At 35.1% G+C, this 16,478-nt stretch overlaps 1 protein-coding gene across 2 annotated transcripts in view; it reads right to left on the reverse strand.

Moving 5' to 3' along the window:
- The window catches only part of LOC149540625 (AAA-type ATPase family protein), a 79,712-nt gene extending 64,623 nt beyond the window's left edge, over positions 1 to 15,089 (reverse strand). The window contains exons 1-2 of one of the 2 annotated variants that reach the window (XM_089801716.1): positions 14,556 to 15,089; positions 9,885 to 9,976 (exon numbers count right to left, since the gene is read on the reverse strand). In XM_089801716.1, the coding sequence (XP_089657842.1) occupies positions 9,885 to 9,976; positions 14,556 to 14,593 (130 nt within the window). In that variant the 5' untranslated portion in view covers positions 14,594 to 15,089. Of the gene's footprint in view, positions 1 to 9,884; positions 9,977 to 14,535 lie in introns of both variants that reach the window. The other variant, XM_089801715.1, reaches the window with a different exon arrangement.
- Positions 15,090 to 16,478: the final 1,389 nt, after the last annotated feature.

Raw genomic sequence — 16,478 nt, forward strand, 5'->3', positions numbered from 1 at the left:
AGTCTCATTGACTAGGGTCTCTGCTTCCTTGTACTCCCCGTACTTCTGTAGAAACAAGTCCTCTTCTACCTCCTTAGTCTGCATCATGTTGTAGAAGAATAACTCGTGATCTTCCATTTGCCAATGGAAGAGTTTGCTTATAGAATCCCTGTCATCTTCGGATCACTCTTTCAATTCTAGAACTCCTTCATTTAGCTTCATCCTATGTTTCCCTTTGTCCACTCTTGTCAACTCTACTTCTGTCTCAAAAGAGGATGCCAACTCCTCACTTACCAATTGGTTCTCAAGTCGATCACAAATTTTCTCCCTTCAATCTCCAATGATAGGGTGTTGCACTTCTAGTTGTGGTTTACCTTCGCCACAAGTCACCCTCTCCCTAGGATAGCATCGTAACCTTTCTTTTTCAGGGGGATCACCACAAAATACAAGAAAAAGGGTTGGGTACCAATAATTACTTGCTAAGCCATCAAAGTCCCAGTCAACTTGATGTCATGTTGATCAGATCCCACCAAATTGAAAGTTGGCAACCACAATGTCAATTTACCGAACTTCTTCCAAGTTTCCCCAAGTAGCACATTGACTCTTGATCCTCTGTCATCAATGGTGTCCATGAGGATAGTTCCTAGGCTGCCAATCACCAACTCCTCAAGGTGTTGCCCATTGTTCAAGGCTAGTAATATTGGATCAGTTAAAAGGTTGATCAGAACCTCCCTGTGATTTGTTGTACAAGTCAGTACCAGTGCAATGCTCAGTATAACAGTCCTCAACTGCGGTAGCATTTCAAGGTCTTTAATTTTTATCGGCACTTCCATCTGCATCACCTGCCTCATAAAATTTTGTTCTACATCTGTATATGATGAAGTGCTCACAGTGTCTTGCCTTTCTCTTCACTCAACCATCATCACTTTTTCAATGTCGACCTTCACTTCCTGTGCCCTCTCCTTCTCCATGTGAGGGTCTGGGTAGGTTGCTGTCCTGGCCTGTGCTTTTAAGTTTGCTAGTATCCCTTCTTCAATCGACCTCTCGATGTTCAATAGATTAACTCCTGGCTTGGGACAGTTTGCACCCTCATGGTCGCTGGGACCGTGCAATCGATACAAGTGCTGAGGGGTTTCCTCCTGGCAATCTTGAGTGAAGTGTCCCCGTTGATGGCAGGCTCGACATTGAATCAATGGCAGCCCTTAGCACCGTACTATATTTGACTCCATGTATTTGTTATTATTGTTACTACTATTTTAGAGAAAGGGCCCAAGCTTAAGAAATTCAAGGTCAAGTGTTTTGCTTGTCAAAAGTATGTATGCAGGGCTACTGATTGCAGAAAAGGAGATCATCCTTGGATAAAGAACGGAAGGGACATCCACAACTCAGGCATTTGGAATAATAAGAAAACACTAGATGAAATTGTTAAAAGAACAAACAAGTGTCCATGTGCCTTGTTAAAAGGTGATGACAGTGGTCAAATGATTGTTGTATGCTTAAGGCACAATGTATCTGAACATGTTTTATGCAGAAACAAGAAGCAAAGAAATGGAAACTCAGCAGGAAGGATCAAGAGAGTGAAGCAGCACAATCAAAGCAAGAAGCTTAATAGTAAAAAGAAAAACCCAAAAGAAGATGGGAAGATGGAAGCAAGTCCAGAGGAGAGATGCCTGGGGATACTTTTTTGTATCTCAGAGGCAAGGTAGAGGTAATTATCCCTTCTGATTTGAACTAAGATGCAAGAAGTTGCATCAATCTAGTGTGCTTAAAAGCACTTAAAAGCAACATCTTAAAAACAAGATTGATGTATGAGGGCTGCTAATCAAGGGGAGCATACTGCATGATGGGTCAAGAAGAAATATGCATGGCAAGTTTGAATGTGTTTGAAGAAGATCTACAATGTGCACAAATGTTTGGACAGCAGCTACTGGTGAAGTATACAAAATATTTTAGTTGTTATAATGTTTGAGAGTTTCAAGAGGTGATGTGATAAAAGTGTAGAAGAGCTTGACCCAGGAGCAAAAGCAATGACGGAAAAGGTAGGCATTGATGAGATAGGTCAAGCTGAGCACAAGTACTGGTGAAGTATACAAAATATTTTAGTTGTTAAATGTGTTTTGAGTGTTTCAAGAGGTGATGTGATAAAAGTGTAGAAGAGCTTGACCCAGCAGCAAAAGCAATGAAGGAAAAGGAAGTAGGCATTGATGAGATAGGTCAAGCTGAGCACAAGTACTGATGACACACCCTTTGTCATTGATGCCAAAGTGGAAGAGAGAGAGAGACGTGAAAAAATAGTCAGCAAGTATGAAGAGGAGAGGTAGATGAATGACAAAATGGATGAGAGTCAGATGTCAGCAAGAAAGAGGAAGGTAAAATCTTATCATAGTTAGGCTGACTTTTACAAAAAGTTTATCAGACTTTTTAACAGTGTTTGTGGACTCTTGACTGAAACAATGAGAGGAAGTTGGAACGTGTTTAAGTGGACTACAGGAGCACATAAGAGTTTTAAATTGTTAAAACAAAAAGTTACAGATAAGTTTGTTTTAGCACTTACAAATTTTAATAAGGTGCTTCAAGTAGACTTTTATGCTAGTGGTAATGCAATAGGAGCTATTTTCAGCCAAGAAGGTAGATGTGTTGCTTAATTCACTGAGAAGTTAAATGATGTCAAGAGAAAATATTCTATTTATGAATTTGTTGGTAAACAGATTGTTCTTTCCAATGTAACTCTTATATGCCCAAACCTATGAGAAACAATTTGATACCAACAGTTGGATAATCTATCATGAGGTTGATAGATTTCCTCTGAATTGAAAGGTACAGCTCCCTTATCAATGATATTCAATGAATTTGTTTGTTCCTAAACTAATTGGGTACGTTCTTAACCCGAGAATGGAAGAGGAAAACCAAGCCAGCCCCAGACAGAACTAACTCAAGCAGAGAATTCAGTTCTACACCTAGCCAACCCCAGGAATTCACACTTCCTATGACTCCCCGACATTGATAATGCAATGTGAATGCTATGTATGCAAATGCATTGGAAAATGAAATGAAAGAGAGTGTTAAATAATCCCAATTCTTGTAATAGGAATGTCTGCAAATACTCTGATCTACAACCCATTCATTATTCAACACAAGATGGAAGATGATGCCCAAAACTGAAAATAACAATACTTTGATTGATAATAATCAAAGGAAAAATAACTAAATGCTCTGATTTAGAATAAAACCCTTGTTGCTTTGAACATCAGAAATAAGAATAATCAGATTTTATTTGCTCAAAACTTATGCTCAATCTATTAAAAAAACTCAAACTCTTAACATGCATAATGAAAATGCAAAAAATTAAACTATGTTCCTTCCCCCTACTCCAACTCTCTGTCTCTTGCAGAAAAAAAGAACCCCTGCAAATGAAAAGGTTTTACAATAAATACATTCTCCAGCAACCATTTGGTTTCCTCCGATGACTTTTCAGTTCTTGTCTCTTCGACTTCTCATCCTTTCCTTTTGAAAATTGATATTCTTATTAACTTTTAAAGTTAATAATGATAGATATTAACATATTTAAATTATATTTTAACAATTGACATTTAAATATGTTAAATCAATATCAAAATCTTTCCTTTGTTGAGCGGACAGAAAAATAAATACTACTGCCAGGTAAAAATGAGTCATTTTTCGTGGAGCATATCTTTTTATTCCACCGTTGGATCGAGCTTATTTCTGGATATGTTTTTCCAAACTTAGTTATCTTCATTCTGACCGGAGTGATCGGAAAAATAATTACTGAGTCAAAAGATATGAGTTACTGAATGCTGGTCTATATGACTGTTGGAAAATCAGAATTGATAAAATAAAGTTTCCAGCCACTCTTCTTTCACATGCTATGTAACCCAGATGTCTTCAATTTGCCACTATGTTATCTTCCATGCTTACCATATTTATTCCTTGCTAAATTTTGGAAGTGATTCTCTAGATTGCTTGTGGCGGAAAAACCCAAATGAAGGTTGAAAAGCATACCAAGTTCTCAGTTTTCCACTTCTTTGTTGTAGGTGAAATTCACACATTCTAGTAACAGCTGAACTTTGAAAATAATTAACAAGCAATATTTCCTCTTTTCTATGAGGTCACTGGCCATGGAACACTCTAATTCATCCTTTGTGGAAATTTGACTTTTGTCTTCTCCCTTTGTGGAAAACTCCAAACTGACTACGAAAGGCGTAGCAGAAAATAAATTTTCCACTTCATATTTAATGTCATGTTGATGTCCAAATCTTCAAGCAATAAATCATTATGAGATTACTATTCTTTGTTTAATCAATTAAGAGTTCTTTTCCATCTCTCTATTGTGGATTTGATGCTTGGTGGAAATTTCATTTTTGGGTGCGAAAAGCGTACCCAATCTTCAATTTTCCATTCTCATGTAGTGGGCACCATTTTGATGTAAATTGATTCCAAAATTATTTCTCTGGAGTGATCTTGATACTGGACCCCATATATCTTCATTTTGGATTGAGATTTGCCTTTTCTCTCATGTGGAAAACTGAACTTTGACTGCGAAAGGCGTAGTGGAAAATGAGTTTTCCACTACGCTTCTCCCTTTTGGTGGAAAATCCCAAGTTGACTACTCCATTGTGGAAAATTCAAAAAGTGCTTCTCCAATGGAAAATCTGAAAATGATTGCGAAAGGCGCAGCAGAAAATGAGTTTTCCACTCTGCTTGTTCCCTTTGGTGGAAAATCCCAAGTTGACTACTCCATTGCGGAAAATTCAAAAAGTGCTTCTCCAATGAAAAATCTGAAAATGACTGCGAAAGACGCAGCAGAAAATGAGTTTTCCACTCTGCTTTTTCCCTTCGGTGGAAAATTCCAAGTTGACTACTCCATTGCGGAAAATTAGAAAATGACTGCGAAAGTCGCAGTGGAAAATGAGTTTTCCACTACACTTCATTTTTCCTTTGGTGGAAAATCCCCAGTTGACTACTCCATTGTGGGAAATTAGAAAAATGCTTCTCCATGGTGGAAAAATGAACTTTGACTTCTATTTGCTTCCACATTTGTATATCTGGACCCAGAAATAATTCAATCCTTCATAGAAACTTTGTTAAGCACACTGGGAACAATTTTTTGGGAAATTATTTATGGCAGGCAACTTTAAAAGTTTTTAAAATGGTGTACTGAAAGTGCACTTACAGAATTCAAGCATTGAAGAAGTGGAGACATTACCTTCACCCTAAGGAGTTTGTTTTATATACTGATCATCAAGCTTTGCAATATTTGAACAATCAAAGGCATTTGAAATGGGTTGAGTTTTTGACAAGTTATACATGTATTGTGCAACACAAGAGCAGGTAGTCTAACAGCGTTGCAGATGCTCTTAGTAGGAGACAGAATTTGCTGACAAAGATGCAGATTAAAGTTGTTGGGTTCAACGCATTCAAGAGTTTGTATCCAAAGGATCTTGATTTAGGTAAAGCTTGGAAAGCTTCCACAAAACCTATTAGTCTAGACAGTAATAGGTGGTTGGATTTCATCATCCAGGATGTTATGTTGTTCAAAGAAAGTCAATTGTGCATTCTGAGGAGTTCTATGAGATAAAATCTCATCAAGGAGAGGCATAGTAGTGGGTTGGCTGGACATTCTGGTCATGATAAAACCATTGCATTGGTTAGTGAGAATTATTATTGGCCACAGTTGTAGCAAGATGTCAATAAGTTTATATAGAGTTTCAGAATATGTCAGATGGCAAAAGGAGCAAAGTAGAATACAAGCTTATATCAACCATTAGCTATACCAAAGAAGCTATGGGAGGATATCAGCATGGACTTTGTTCTTGGCTTACCAAGAATTCAACAAGGGAATGATTCAATTTTTGTAGTGGTTAACAAGTTTTCAAAGATTGCACGTTTCATTCTCTACAAGAAGACTAATGATGTTGTTCATGTGGCAGAATTGTTTTTCACATAAGTGATGAGACCACATGGTCTATTAAAGGGCACAGTTTTAGATCAAGGCACCAAGTTTGGAGGGTACTTTTGGTGGACACTATGGAAGAAGTTAAAGCTAGATTTGAAGTTTAGCTCATCACAACATCCACAGACTGATGTATAGATAGAAGTGGTGAATAAGAGTTTGGGAATTTTGTTGTGATGTTTGGTTGGAGATAAGCAAAAGGGTTGGAGTTTCATACTACCATAGGCAGAATTTGCATACAATAATTCAGTCAATAGGAGCACCGGTAAATCACCATTCCAAATAGTAAGTGGAAGTAGTCCCAAAAATGCTTATGAATTAAGGAAGTTGGACATGGATGAGACAAATAGTGTTAAAGCTAAAGATTTTGCAGAGTACTAGAAAAACATTCATGAGGAGGTGAGGAGGCATATCACTAAAATGAATACATAGTACAAGGCTAAGGCAAATGCAAAGAAAAGGAGGCATACGGAGTTTTAGGTTGGAGATGAAATCATGGTTCATTTGAGTAAGGAACGAATTTCAGTAGGAACATATAGTAAGTTGAAGATGAAGAAATTTGGTCCATGCAAAATACTAATGAAACATGACTCAAAAAATGCTTATGAAGTACAACTATCAAGTGAATTGAATATTTTAGTACTATTCAACATTTCAGATTTGACAGAGTGTCATGAAGGAAGCGTTGAAGATGAGGTCACAGAAGCACAATGGAGTATTCTAGCAACTACTTCAGCTACAAAGGAGATTGAAGATATACTGAATAGTCGTGTTGGTAGAAGCACAAGAAACATGATATATGAAGAATCTCTTGTCAAATGGCAAAGACGGCCTATTGAAGATTCAACATGGCTACCAAAGGAAGAGGTTAATTGTCTTATTTTCCTCTGAACACCTGCGACGTGACAAGGTCGGTTCTCAAATTACTCCAAGAGTCTGATGTAGGAGCATCATAGGTGTAAGGGCAATCTTGCATCACCCAAAAAAAATATTTATGTTTGTCTTTTCAATAAAGGTTATTTCAGTTAAGATTTGTTATTTCAGGGGGCTTACTATTTGTAGTAAGTTGGTCATTTTAGCTCAGAATGTTCTGATTTTATACACAGAGGTTCATTTTAGATATTTCAGCCTTCCAATAAAGTTTCTTTGCAATACCAAGTGTATTTGTGGAGTTACTGAGAATTTTCAATATTGGCAATGGTATATAAAACTTTGAACTCAGTTTTGAAGGCCTTAAAGGCTCCGAAATGGGGTCAAACCCTAGCTGATAACACCTACGCCATCATGCCATATAGGATAGGAGGTGTTTCCAAAAAGGGGTAATCATAGTCAATCGAAGCAACAGTCGACGAGTTATGATCTCCAAAAGTTGTGCTACCTGAAATTACAAAAATGAAATTGTTTGGGCCAACTCTAAAGTAATAAAATATGAAAAATAATAATAATTTATGATTGGTTCGCCTCAAGGTCTTGGGCTAAAATTCTAGAACCTTCTCAACCGATGGAAAATTGGATATATAAAGGTCTGTAGGGAAATCTCGGGCAGTTCAAGGTTGTTGGTGGTGGCTCTAGCTTACAGAATATTGTAAGGAAAACACCCATGTGGCTTTTCATAATGTATTTCTAAAATTTGTAATTCCATACTTTTGGAGATAATAAGAAGCCCATTTTTTGTACTTACAAATTGTTGTCATTTCTCTATTTGTTGTGTGTGCTTGTGTTGATAAGGGGAGTACCCTTCATCAAAAACCTGATGAGTTTTTGCCAAAAATTAGGCAATTTTTATGGTGCCAATAAAAGTTGTAAAAGGTCAACCAGTTTTTGCAACTTGGAGAGTACTCTGCCAGTAGTAGATCTATGAGTCTAATAATTCGTAAGGCAATTACAAGTATTTTGGTAAAGGGGCGGTTACAACTATTTTGGTAAAGGGGTTAACAATGCTCTTGAGATGGCAAGAATTACTAGCAAATTCGTAAAGGATGATGAATTTGTTTATTTGTTTGAACTTTAATGTTATCTTAGGATGATCATGTGCCTGATGTGCTTGTTGTCTACATTGCTTACATTAATCGCCAAGTTCAAAGAATTTGAAGAATGTTTTTGTTCCAGGCAGACATGCTAAAAGAACGTAAAATGAGTTATGAGAGATGATCTGGGATTTTGTGCCTGATGTGCTAGCAGTCTGCATTGTTTACATTAATCTCCAAGTTCAAAGAATTTGAAGACAGATTTTGTTCCAGCCAGACATGCTAAAAGAACATAAAAACGAGTTATGAGAGATCAGTAAAACGTTTTAGGGTTAAGGATACTATCTCGAGGTGTTTGAGATGGATCAGGCATATGTTATGAAAGCACGTAGCAATCCTGATGGTTGATTTTGGTGGTAGGAGATGGATGTTTGGAAATTAGACCTAGTTCTTGTTAAATATGATGAAGGGTTTGAATTCATGTGTTGCACAAGAGACATTTTTGTTACAAATGTCAGGTTTTTTCGAAGTTTTTTTCAGATCTAGTAAAGGTTGAATTGCTTGTCTGCATGTAGCTAATTGAATTGCCCTTTTTTTTAAGTTTGTTTTTTAGATCTACTAAAGGTTGATATATTTCAAGTATATTGAACCAGACATAATGAAATGCTAATTTAAATTCATTTCATGTAACAGAATGTAGTTTGTATTGTGTTTGTAAGTCAGTGAGACTTCCTTGGGTGGGCACCTAAGGTGATTGACTAGTGTGCTCTAGGCAGTGTAACTATTTGCAAATGCCATCCCCCTAGTGTAATAAGCTATACTTCTAACAAGATAGTAGACTTATTAAGGGTATCAGCCCCACTGTGGTTTTCATCCTATTTCACTTTCCACAATAAAAATCTTTGTGTCATGTGGTGCTTACTGCTTGCTGATTTATGTTTACATGTTTTAATTTATGAATATCAGTAACAAAGCAGAAGTGAGTAAGGGTTTACTATTTTAAGGGTTTTAAGGGGTTCTAGGTTTTGTGTTTTGGGAGCAACTGATTAACCCCTCTTTCCTCTTAGATGCTTGCTGCTGTTTCCAAAATGTTGTCACACTTCATCAAATGAGGACACCTGGCATGATCTAACTTAATCCTCGCCTAGCGTTTAGACTTAACATTTATCTTTATGCTTTTATAAGCATTATTTATATTCATTGTGACCAATAGAAGAAGTCCTAATTTATTCAATCAATACAAGCATGTATATGCTTTCTTGAATCAATCTCTCTCCGGGTTGAATAACATACAATCACAGCTTCCTCTCTTTGGATGTGATAGGCGTTTTGAGACTTGACAATCTAGTAAAGGAACCTATATCTTTAGTGTTTGGAGACAATTGTTGGTCTCAAGGGTGATTATCCAACTCCTTAAATTTTATGTTCTTTTTTCTATCTATCTAGTTTTCACTACTTGTTGTTCCTTGGGATAACTTGTATGCATCTTATAAATTGACGGTTCATATTTTGATAGGTGTCTAGTTTGAGCATATTAACTTTTTTATCTAGTCATCCTTTTCAATTCTATAACTAGATTTGATACTTGGATTGCTTGTAAGGAACTTTGATACCGCCATTCAGTAGTTCTTCATATGATGGTTTTCTATACAGTCCCCAATCTGGGCTTTATTTGTAGATTTTTAATCTCAATATTAAAAGAGTTAATTTAGTTAAATAAAGCTTTATGTCCAAAACACAATGACAACTAGGATATGAATTTAATATTTCTCACCAAGTGTCCAAAAAGATAACAAACAGTTCAATAAAACCTACAACTTCGACCATGTAAAAGTTTAACTCTAAAATTTATGGTATAAAGACCTGCAACTTTCAGCTAAGAATATGATACTGAATAATTATGACTTATTTTAAGAATTTGGGAAAACTTAATCATTTCTGTGGTGATTACTTCAAAAAGAGTATACCTGATCGACGACTCAATATTTGTAACCTCTCAGAAACTTTTCCTTGCCACTTCGATATCTTTTCTTGATAATTCTTGATCTCCTCAGAGCCACTAGAAACATAACAATGACAACAGAACTTGCTACTTTAGAGATTGTATCAATAAATTAATGGATTAATCTTGATGGCCTCAAAAATGTTAACAAGTCATCATTAGAAAATTTTATTGTTCAACAACATCATGTTAAGGCTCCAAATTTGGGTAAGGTCAGGGTACCAATGAAGTAGTCTAAAAAAATCCTATATTAAATGAAAGATCATCAATACTTTACTTATAAGTTATAAACAGTAGTACTAATTGAGCATTACAATCATAAAGAGTTTAACAAAATCAACAGAATGATATTTTATGGATTTCAACTAGTGTGCAGAAAATAGTTCTGTATCTAGAAAGTACAACCAGCAAAATTTAGCAATATAAGGAATGCCAAAAGAATGCCCACAACCAAGAGAAATAAAATACAAATATGGCATGCTAACAATAAATATGTAAGCCCAATCCTAAGAGATTGCAAGAAGAATGCATCCCACAACATCTAACAAGTAAAGCACAAACTTCATCAGACATTAAAAGAGCACCTGAAGAGTCATCAAACACTGCATGTGACTGGGACAGATATTCAAAAAAAATCATCTCTCATCAAAATTCAACTGTGTAGTTCATTTTTCAGCAGTGATTCACAAAAAAACTCATCTCTCAAAGCATTGAGTTCTTATGAATCACTGATCATGAAACATGGGTCAATGAGTCTGACTGGAAAACTACACAATTGAATCCTAATACCAATATCATAAGTTGGCTTGCTATGGAAAATATTTACTACTTGTCAACAGATAATATTGTTAACAGTTATTTTTCTCATTAATAATATTAAAAAAAATTGTAACTGCTGAATTACAGAAATGGGCTTTCCATTGTACACACCATTACTATTGAATACCTGTCATTCGAGGCATCCATCCTTGTGACTTTATGTCAACATCGAGTTTTAACCAAGTAAACCATCACTATGACATTTTGCTTTGATTTTATTGTGTATAGGGCATCCATAAGGCTTAACACACTGCTCTAAGAAGGATATTCTAAGTTGCCCAATAGGAACCTCTTTTTTTCTAGTTTTAATTCTATAAAAATCACCAAACAGAAAGTGGGTTAACTGTAAAAACATAATCTTGTGGCTCATATTTTAGAAAGTTAATTTAATGCAACAAACTATAATAAATTGATTTTAAAAAATATATTACAAACATTCATGCAACCTGGCATGATCTTCATTCACATGTGGGAAAAAACTGATTTTTCATAAATCTTCACTGGAATATTTCTGCTACATTTCTACTTGTCAGCCAAGACTGTGCCATGGTTCCCCAAAAATCTTCTCTGACTCTAGATCCAACTTTCGGTTTGTCTTTAAATGCAACTTTGGAATTCTCTTCAAACCTGACATGCAGGACATCTTTATAGCTGGTATTAATTAATGAAATGTATGGCAGATTTATTATAAAAAACATTCAAATTCTTTGCAGGTTTTTCATTTTTTGTCAAATCTCAGAAAAGTTTCAAACAGCACTTGATGAGTAAAGTTTTGTCAGGTTTCACAAAATTTTCAATGAGAATGGAAAGCATCTTTTTATCATGTTGAAAAATTAATGGCAATGAACGCAACCACAACTTTTAAGTGGCTTTCCCAGCAAAAAGCAAAAGGGTTACAAGAAGGATGAATAGACGCTAGGTGGCTCTATCATGTGAAGCAAACTCTTCTTGTGGAAAATTTGGTGTACACTGAATAGTCCATTAAATGTTATCAAAGACATATAGTGCTCTTGGAGTAAAACTACAGATGGTGCAACATTAATGGGAAGAAAGTGACAAGAGCCTAAGGAGAAACCACCAACATACTCTATGTCTTAGGCAGTGATCCAGATAAAATAGCAGCAACATAACTCCAAGTACCCCATTTTTAAAGGGGTAAATGCTTTGACCCAGAGCTATGAATGGTAGAGGCCACAAATGGCGGAACTCATACCCAATGGGATTTGAACTTTGATGGCAAGAACAACACAACAACTTCACCATCAGAGCATGCCAGTATTGTCAAAGCTCCGAGAATCCCTTACAAGGTAAATCCAGGAAAGAAAATAATGTTGCAAAAATTACAGGTACAAGTCCAGTACAAAAGGTTTTGGAGGTAATGCAGACACACAGGGTTTAAAGCCAGCTATAAGAATGGATGTAGCTGAGGAATTTGATTAGTCTTGAGTTGTAAACTTATCAGACTTTGTCGATGTTCAAAACACCCTCAACAGAACAAGAGACTTTAATGGTTTGACCAGGCTCAAAAAAGTCCAGTAAAGGGCCAAACAGCAAACACCACAGAGTTCTAGAGCACTGAAGCATTTGGAATTCAGTGTTTGCGAAGGTTCTTAGCATTTTAGTTTGATGCATGTTGTCTTTGCTGACTTTTGTGTACTTCTTGTATATGTAACAGGTTTGGTAATGGCAAGGACTGTCGGTGAGTTGAGTGCAATAAAGAGTGTTAACTCCGCAAGTTGAAGAGTTGTTTTATAAGTGTTACTATGTTGCTGCTGTTGATTGGTGTCCGTGAATGGCTGGGAAGGGCATAAGCTTGTAATTTCACATGGAGACAGTGTCAAGAGAAGGTATAGTCTTCTGTGCAAGAGTTTTCAGCCCATTGCGCTTGTCTGCAGTATTATCTTGTGTTATTCCTCTATTTCTTGATGTTCAGTTCTTGTCATTGAATTCATGTATACAATCATCTACAATAATTGCAGCACTAAAAAACTGAACTTTGAGCAAATAAGGACTGTTTTCTTAAGTAAATCCTAAAGGGACAGCAAATAAGTGTGTTTATTCATGTGATTGTATTAGGCTATGAGCTATAGAATATATGTGCTACTTATAGATCCAACTGATATCTGAACAGTTGTATTCTTTGTAAATTATGGCTTTCTTCTAATGTGATGTGCAAGAGAAAAAGGTGATTTAGCTCCTTTGCAACACAAGATCTCATGTCCACCAAGAACTGAAATACAGAAGTAAGAAACATATTCAATGGAAAGGAATTGATGCTTCAACATGAAGAAGCGTTATTCATCAAGTTGGAAAAAGATGTGTCCAGCATATTTCAATTCACTGTGCAGCTTGACCAGTTCAAGAAGATTATAGATGTTCTATGGGAAAGATAGGAGTGTCCATGAGGGACTACATAAAAAACAAAAGGCTGAGGAAGAGGAGTCCAAGTTGATGAGAATGATAATAACTTAAAACGTCCAATTCCACCTTCGTTGAAGTGGAATGAAGGTAGCATGGCGCATTATTTATAAATCAGCTGAATGGAGAGAAGTTTGGAAAGAATCTGAAGATTCTGTTTAGCCATCCAGAGTCATTAATTAAGCGTGTGTTTGGCACATCCTCTCAATAAAGTTCTCTTTATGTAATTTCTTGATGCTCTCCAATAAAATCAGATTCCGCTTTGTTTTCAAAAGCTTTAAAACAGCAGCTACAGATTTGAGTGCCTTTTTATCCCCAACAATGTGTCTGAACAGGGTGCATAATCTAGTTAGAGAAGTTTGCTTTGCTTATTTCTCCAATTTAACGGAGTTGCAAGTTGTTTCTGCATATTTAGATCTCTATGTTCAGCTGCGTAGGCATTTACTTTTTCCTTGATTTGCTATACCCTCAGAGGTTTTCCTGTAACCTTTTCTCTGGGTAGATTCCAACAGAAACCACAATTAATCAAACCAAAAAAATGCTGCGCGTTCAGCAAGTTACGCTATTTTTATACAACATATAATAATATACTAAGTTACGCTATTTTTATACAACATATAATAACATACTAAAATTATAATTCACAAAAAAGGGGCCGGGATACAAGATCACCCCACGAGAGTTCACACAACCGAAGCCAGAATCAACAACTATTCATCAAAAAAACCATAAAAGAAGCAACCCCTCATGCAGCTAAAGCAGTGCCAGCTGAGGGGGGTGGTTCATCCTGATCATGAAATCTCCAGTCATCCCTGGGATTGGCAGGCTGGCTGGGAACAGTCCATCCGTCAGCAACAACATCAGGGGCCTGATCAGCATCCTTCGTATCAGGCCGCAGAGGAGAGATGACCAATTCCAGGCGAAAAGGCCGCTTTCCAGAAACCACTCGCGGAGGACCACGAGGAGGAGCCGGGGACCAGCCAATGCCACCACGATTGACTATAATTTGGCATTTAAAACTATGGAGAAAAAATAGCAATGGAATTTTCTATATGTGCGTGTGATTTCTAAATGTTTAACCTAAATCTAAATTATTTTAAGCGGACACAACTTAGCAGATGATATCATATATTTGTATAGTAGTTAGAAGAATCTCTGTATTTTTACAATAAAATAACATCTTCGTCCAATTTTGCCAGCACATTTCAAATTGTCATTTGTTCTAATATTTATATAATTTAATCTTCTGTATGCTTTCCAGTGGATTGGTTTCTAAATTTTTCAATTTTAATTTGTTTTTTCGCTTTAGCTGACAAATAAATGGCTTTCTCTCAGCTTAGCTCGGAACAACATAATTAGGGCATTAAGATAATCAAAACCTGGATGAGTTCAATGTAACCTGTTGTGACATGGCCTCTGTGAAAATTCTCTGCGCATTCAAATAATGAGAGACGGCATCATCTGGCAAACCCCATTCTTCACAGGAGATTGCCTTATCAATCTCCTCTTTCCCAAGATCGAAATAACCCTTCAATTTTTGGGCCAACTTTTTCGCTGTCATTTTATCGTCATTACAAGAAACCCTCGTTGAAGAGGTTTCAATTGAATTCACTGGAGGAGGGGGGGGAAGAGGAGGGGCCGTCTCCACTGAAGGTGAAGGGGCGGGGGGTTCATCATACAAGGAAGAAATCAAGGCAGATAAACTTTCAAGGAGTCCCATGCGGACATTTTTTTTTAGGTGAGCATTCCCGCGATTCTTCTGAAATTTGTGCTGGAATTTCGATGATTCTAGGCTTCAATTCCTTCCCAGGCATATATCTCCCAGTATCCTGTGCAAGTCAATTTGTGGGCAGAAGACGATGGGAATTGGCCGGAAGATGTTTTGCCTTTTCCGTACAGAAAAAAGTTGTCAAGCATTCTATCTCACATATCTGGTATCATTTTCATGTTGTGATCCATAAAAAGCAGGCCATATGATTTTTTCATCACGGCTAATTTTTTATTTATTTATTTTTTGGAAAATTTTTAATAACTTAATAGATCATCTTAAGTTTAAATATTTTATAAATTAGAAAATAATAAATATAAATTACTAATATAATCAAAAGTATCAAATAAAAAAAGAAGTTTCTAAGTTATGTATTTATTTTAACAGATTTAAGAAATGATATAAAAATTCATATTATGGTAAATTATTATAAACAAGTTTTTAGAATTCATTATGTTTTATTTCAACAAGTTTCTAAATTAATATAAATATGCAATCATCAAAATAGAAATATATTTAAATAGAAAGAAAAAGATATTTACATTTAAATATAAAATAATATATATTTATGATACATCTTTATTATACATATTATGAAATCACAATTATGTATATTAAATAAATAATTAAGTTATCCATAAAAAATATTGACGGTTTAGTAATAAATTTACTTGTCATATAAATTCTCTAAAAAATTAGCCTATCAATATCAATTCATACGGTCTTACAATTTTTTAACCTATCATATACGATTCAAATGTGCAAAAACAGCCAATACGACCATCAAATTCCAAGCCTGATACAAAGTCATAAAACTATGTGTGTGTGTTGATTTTTTATTTTATTTTTTAAATATATATCGATGGTTTCTAATAATAATGTTACAACTTTCCTCTAGTTTTTAATAATTTATTTTATTAGTGTAGATGTGATAAAAAATAAAAGGTAGAATTAAATTTTAAGAATGTCATTTTAATTTACAATACAAAAACTCCTATGAAAACTAATAAAAAGACACAACAAAAAGTGAAGGAACATAATTATTATTAATAATAATGTAGTTGAGGAAAGGGTTAAAATATTTGTAATAGAAGAGAGTTTATATTACTAATATACATTTTATATTAATATTAAGAATTAGATCAAAAAATTAAAAGATCACATAGAATATTAAAGTGATTTTAGAATATTTATATTAATTAGAAAATGTAATTAGATTTTTATAAAATTTTAAAGATATGAAAATAATTTCTAGATATTAATTTCTTCTACAGAAACTTTGAAGAAAAAAATAAACAAATATTTGTTAGAACAAATTTATATAATTTTCATATAGATTTATAATTTTTCTACATTTAAGAATTTAGCTATGAAAATAAAATGAAAAAAATAAAATCTATATTTTATGTAATTTCATTATTATATGTTTTACTTTGTATAAATATTGGACAACGTGTCCTTAAAAGATGGTTGAACAATTGAAGAGAAATGGTGATTGCTGGAAATCCGTGTATAAGACCCCATTGTTTAAGTCAATGAGATAGCTCAAAATTA

Source organism: Cupressus sempervirens, chromosome 9 (genome assembly GCF_028749045.1).
Source record: "Cupressus sempervirens isolate cs-2001-9-10 chromosome 9, ASM2874904v1, whole genome shotgun sequence".
NCBI classification, from domain to species: Eukaryota; Viridiplantae; Streptophyta; class Pinopsida; order Cupressales; family Cupressaceae; genus Cupressus; species Cupressus sempervirens.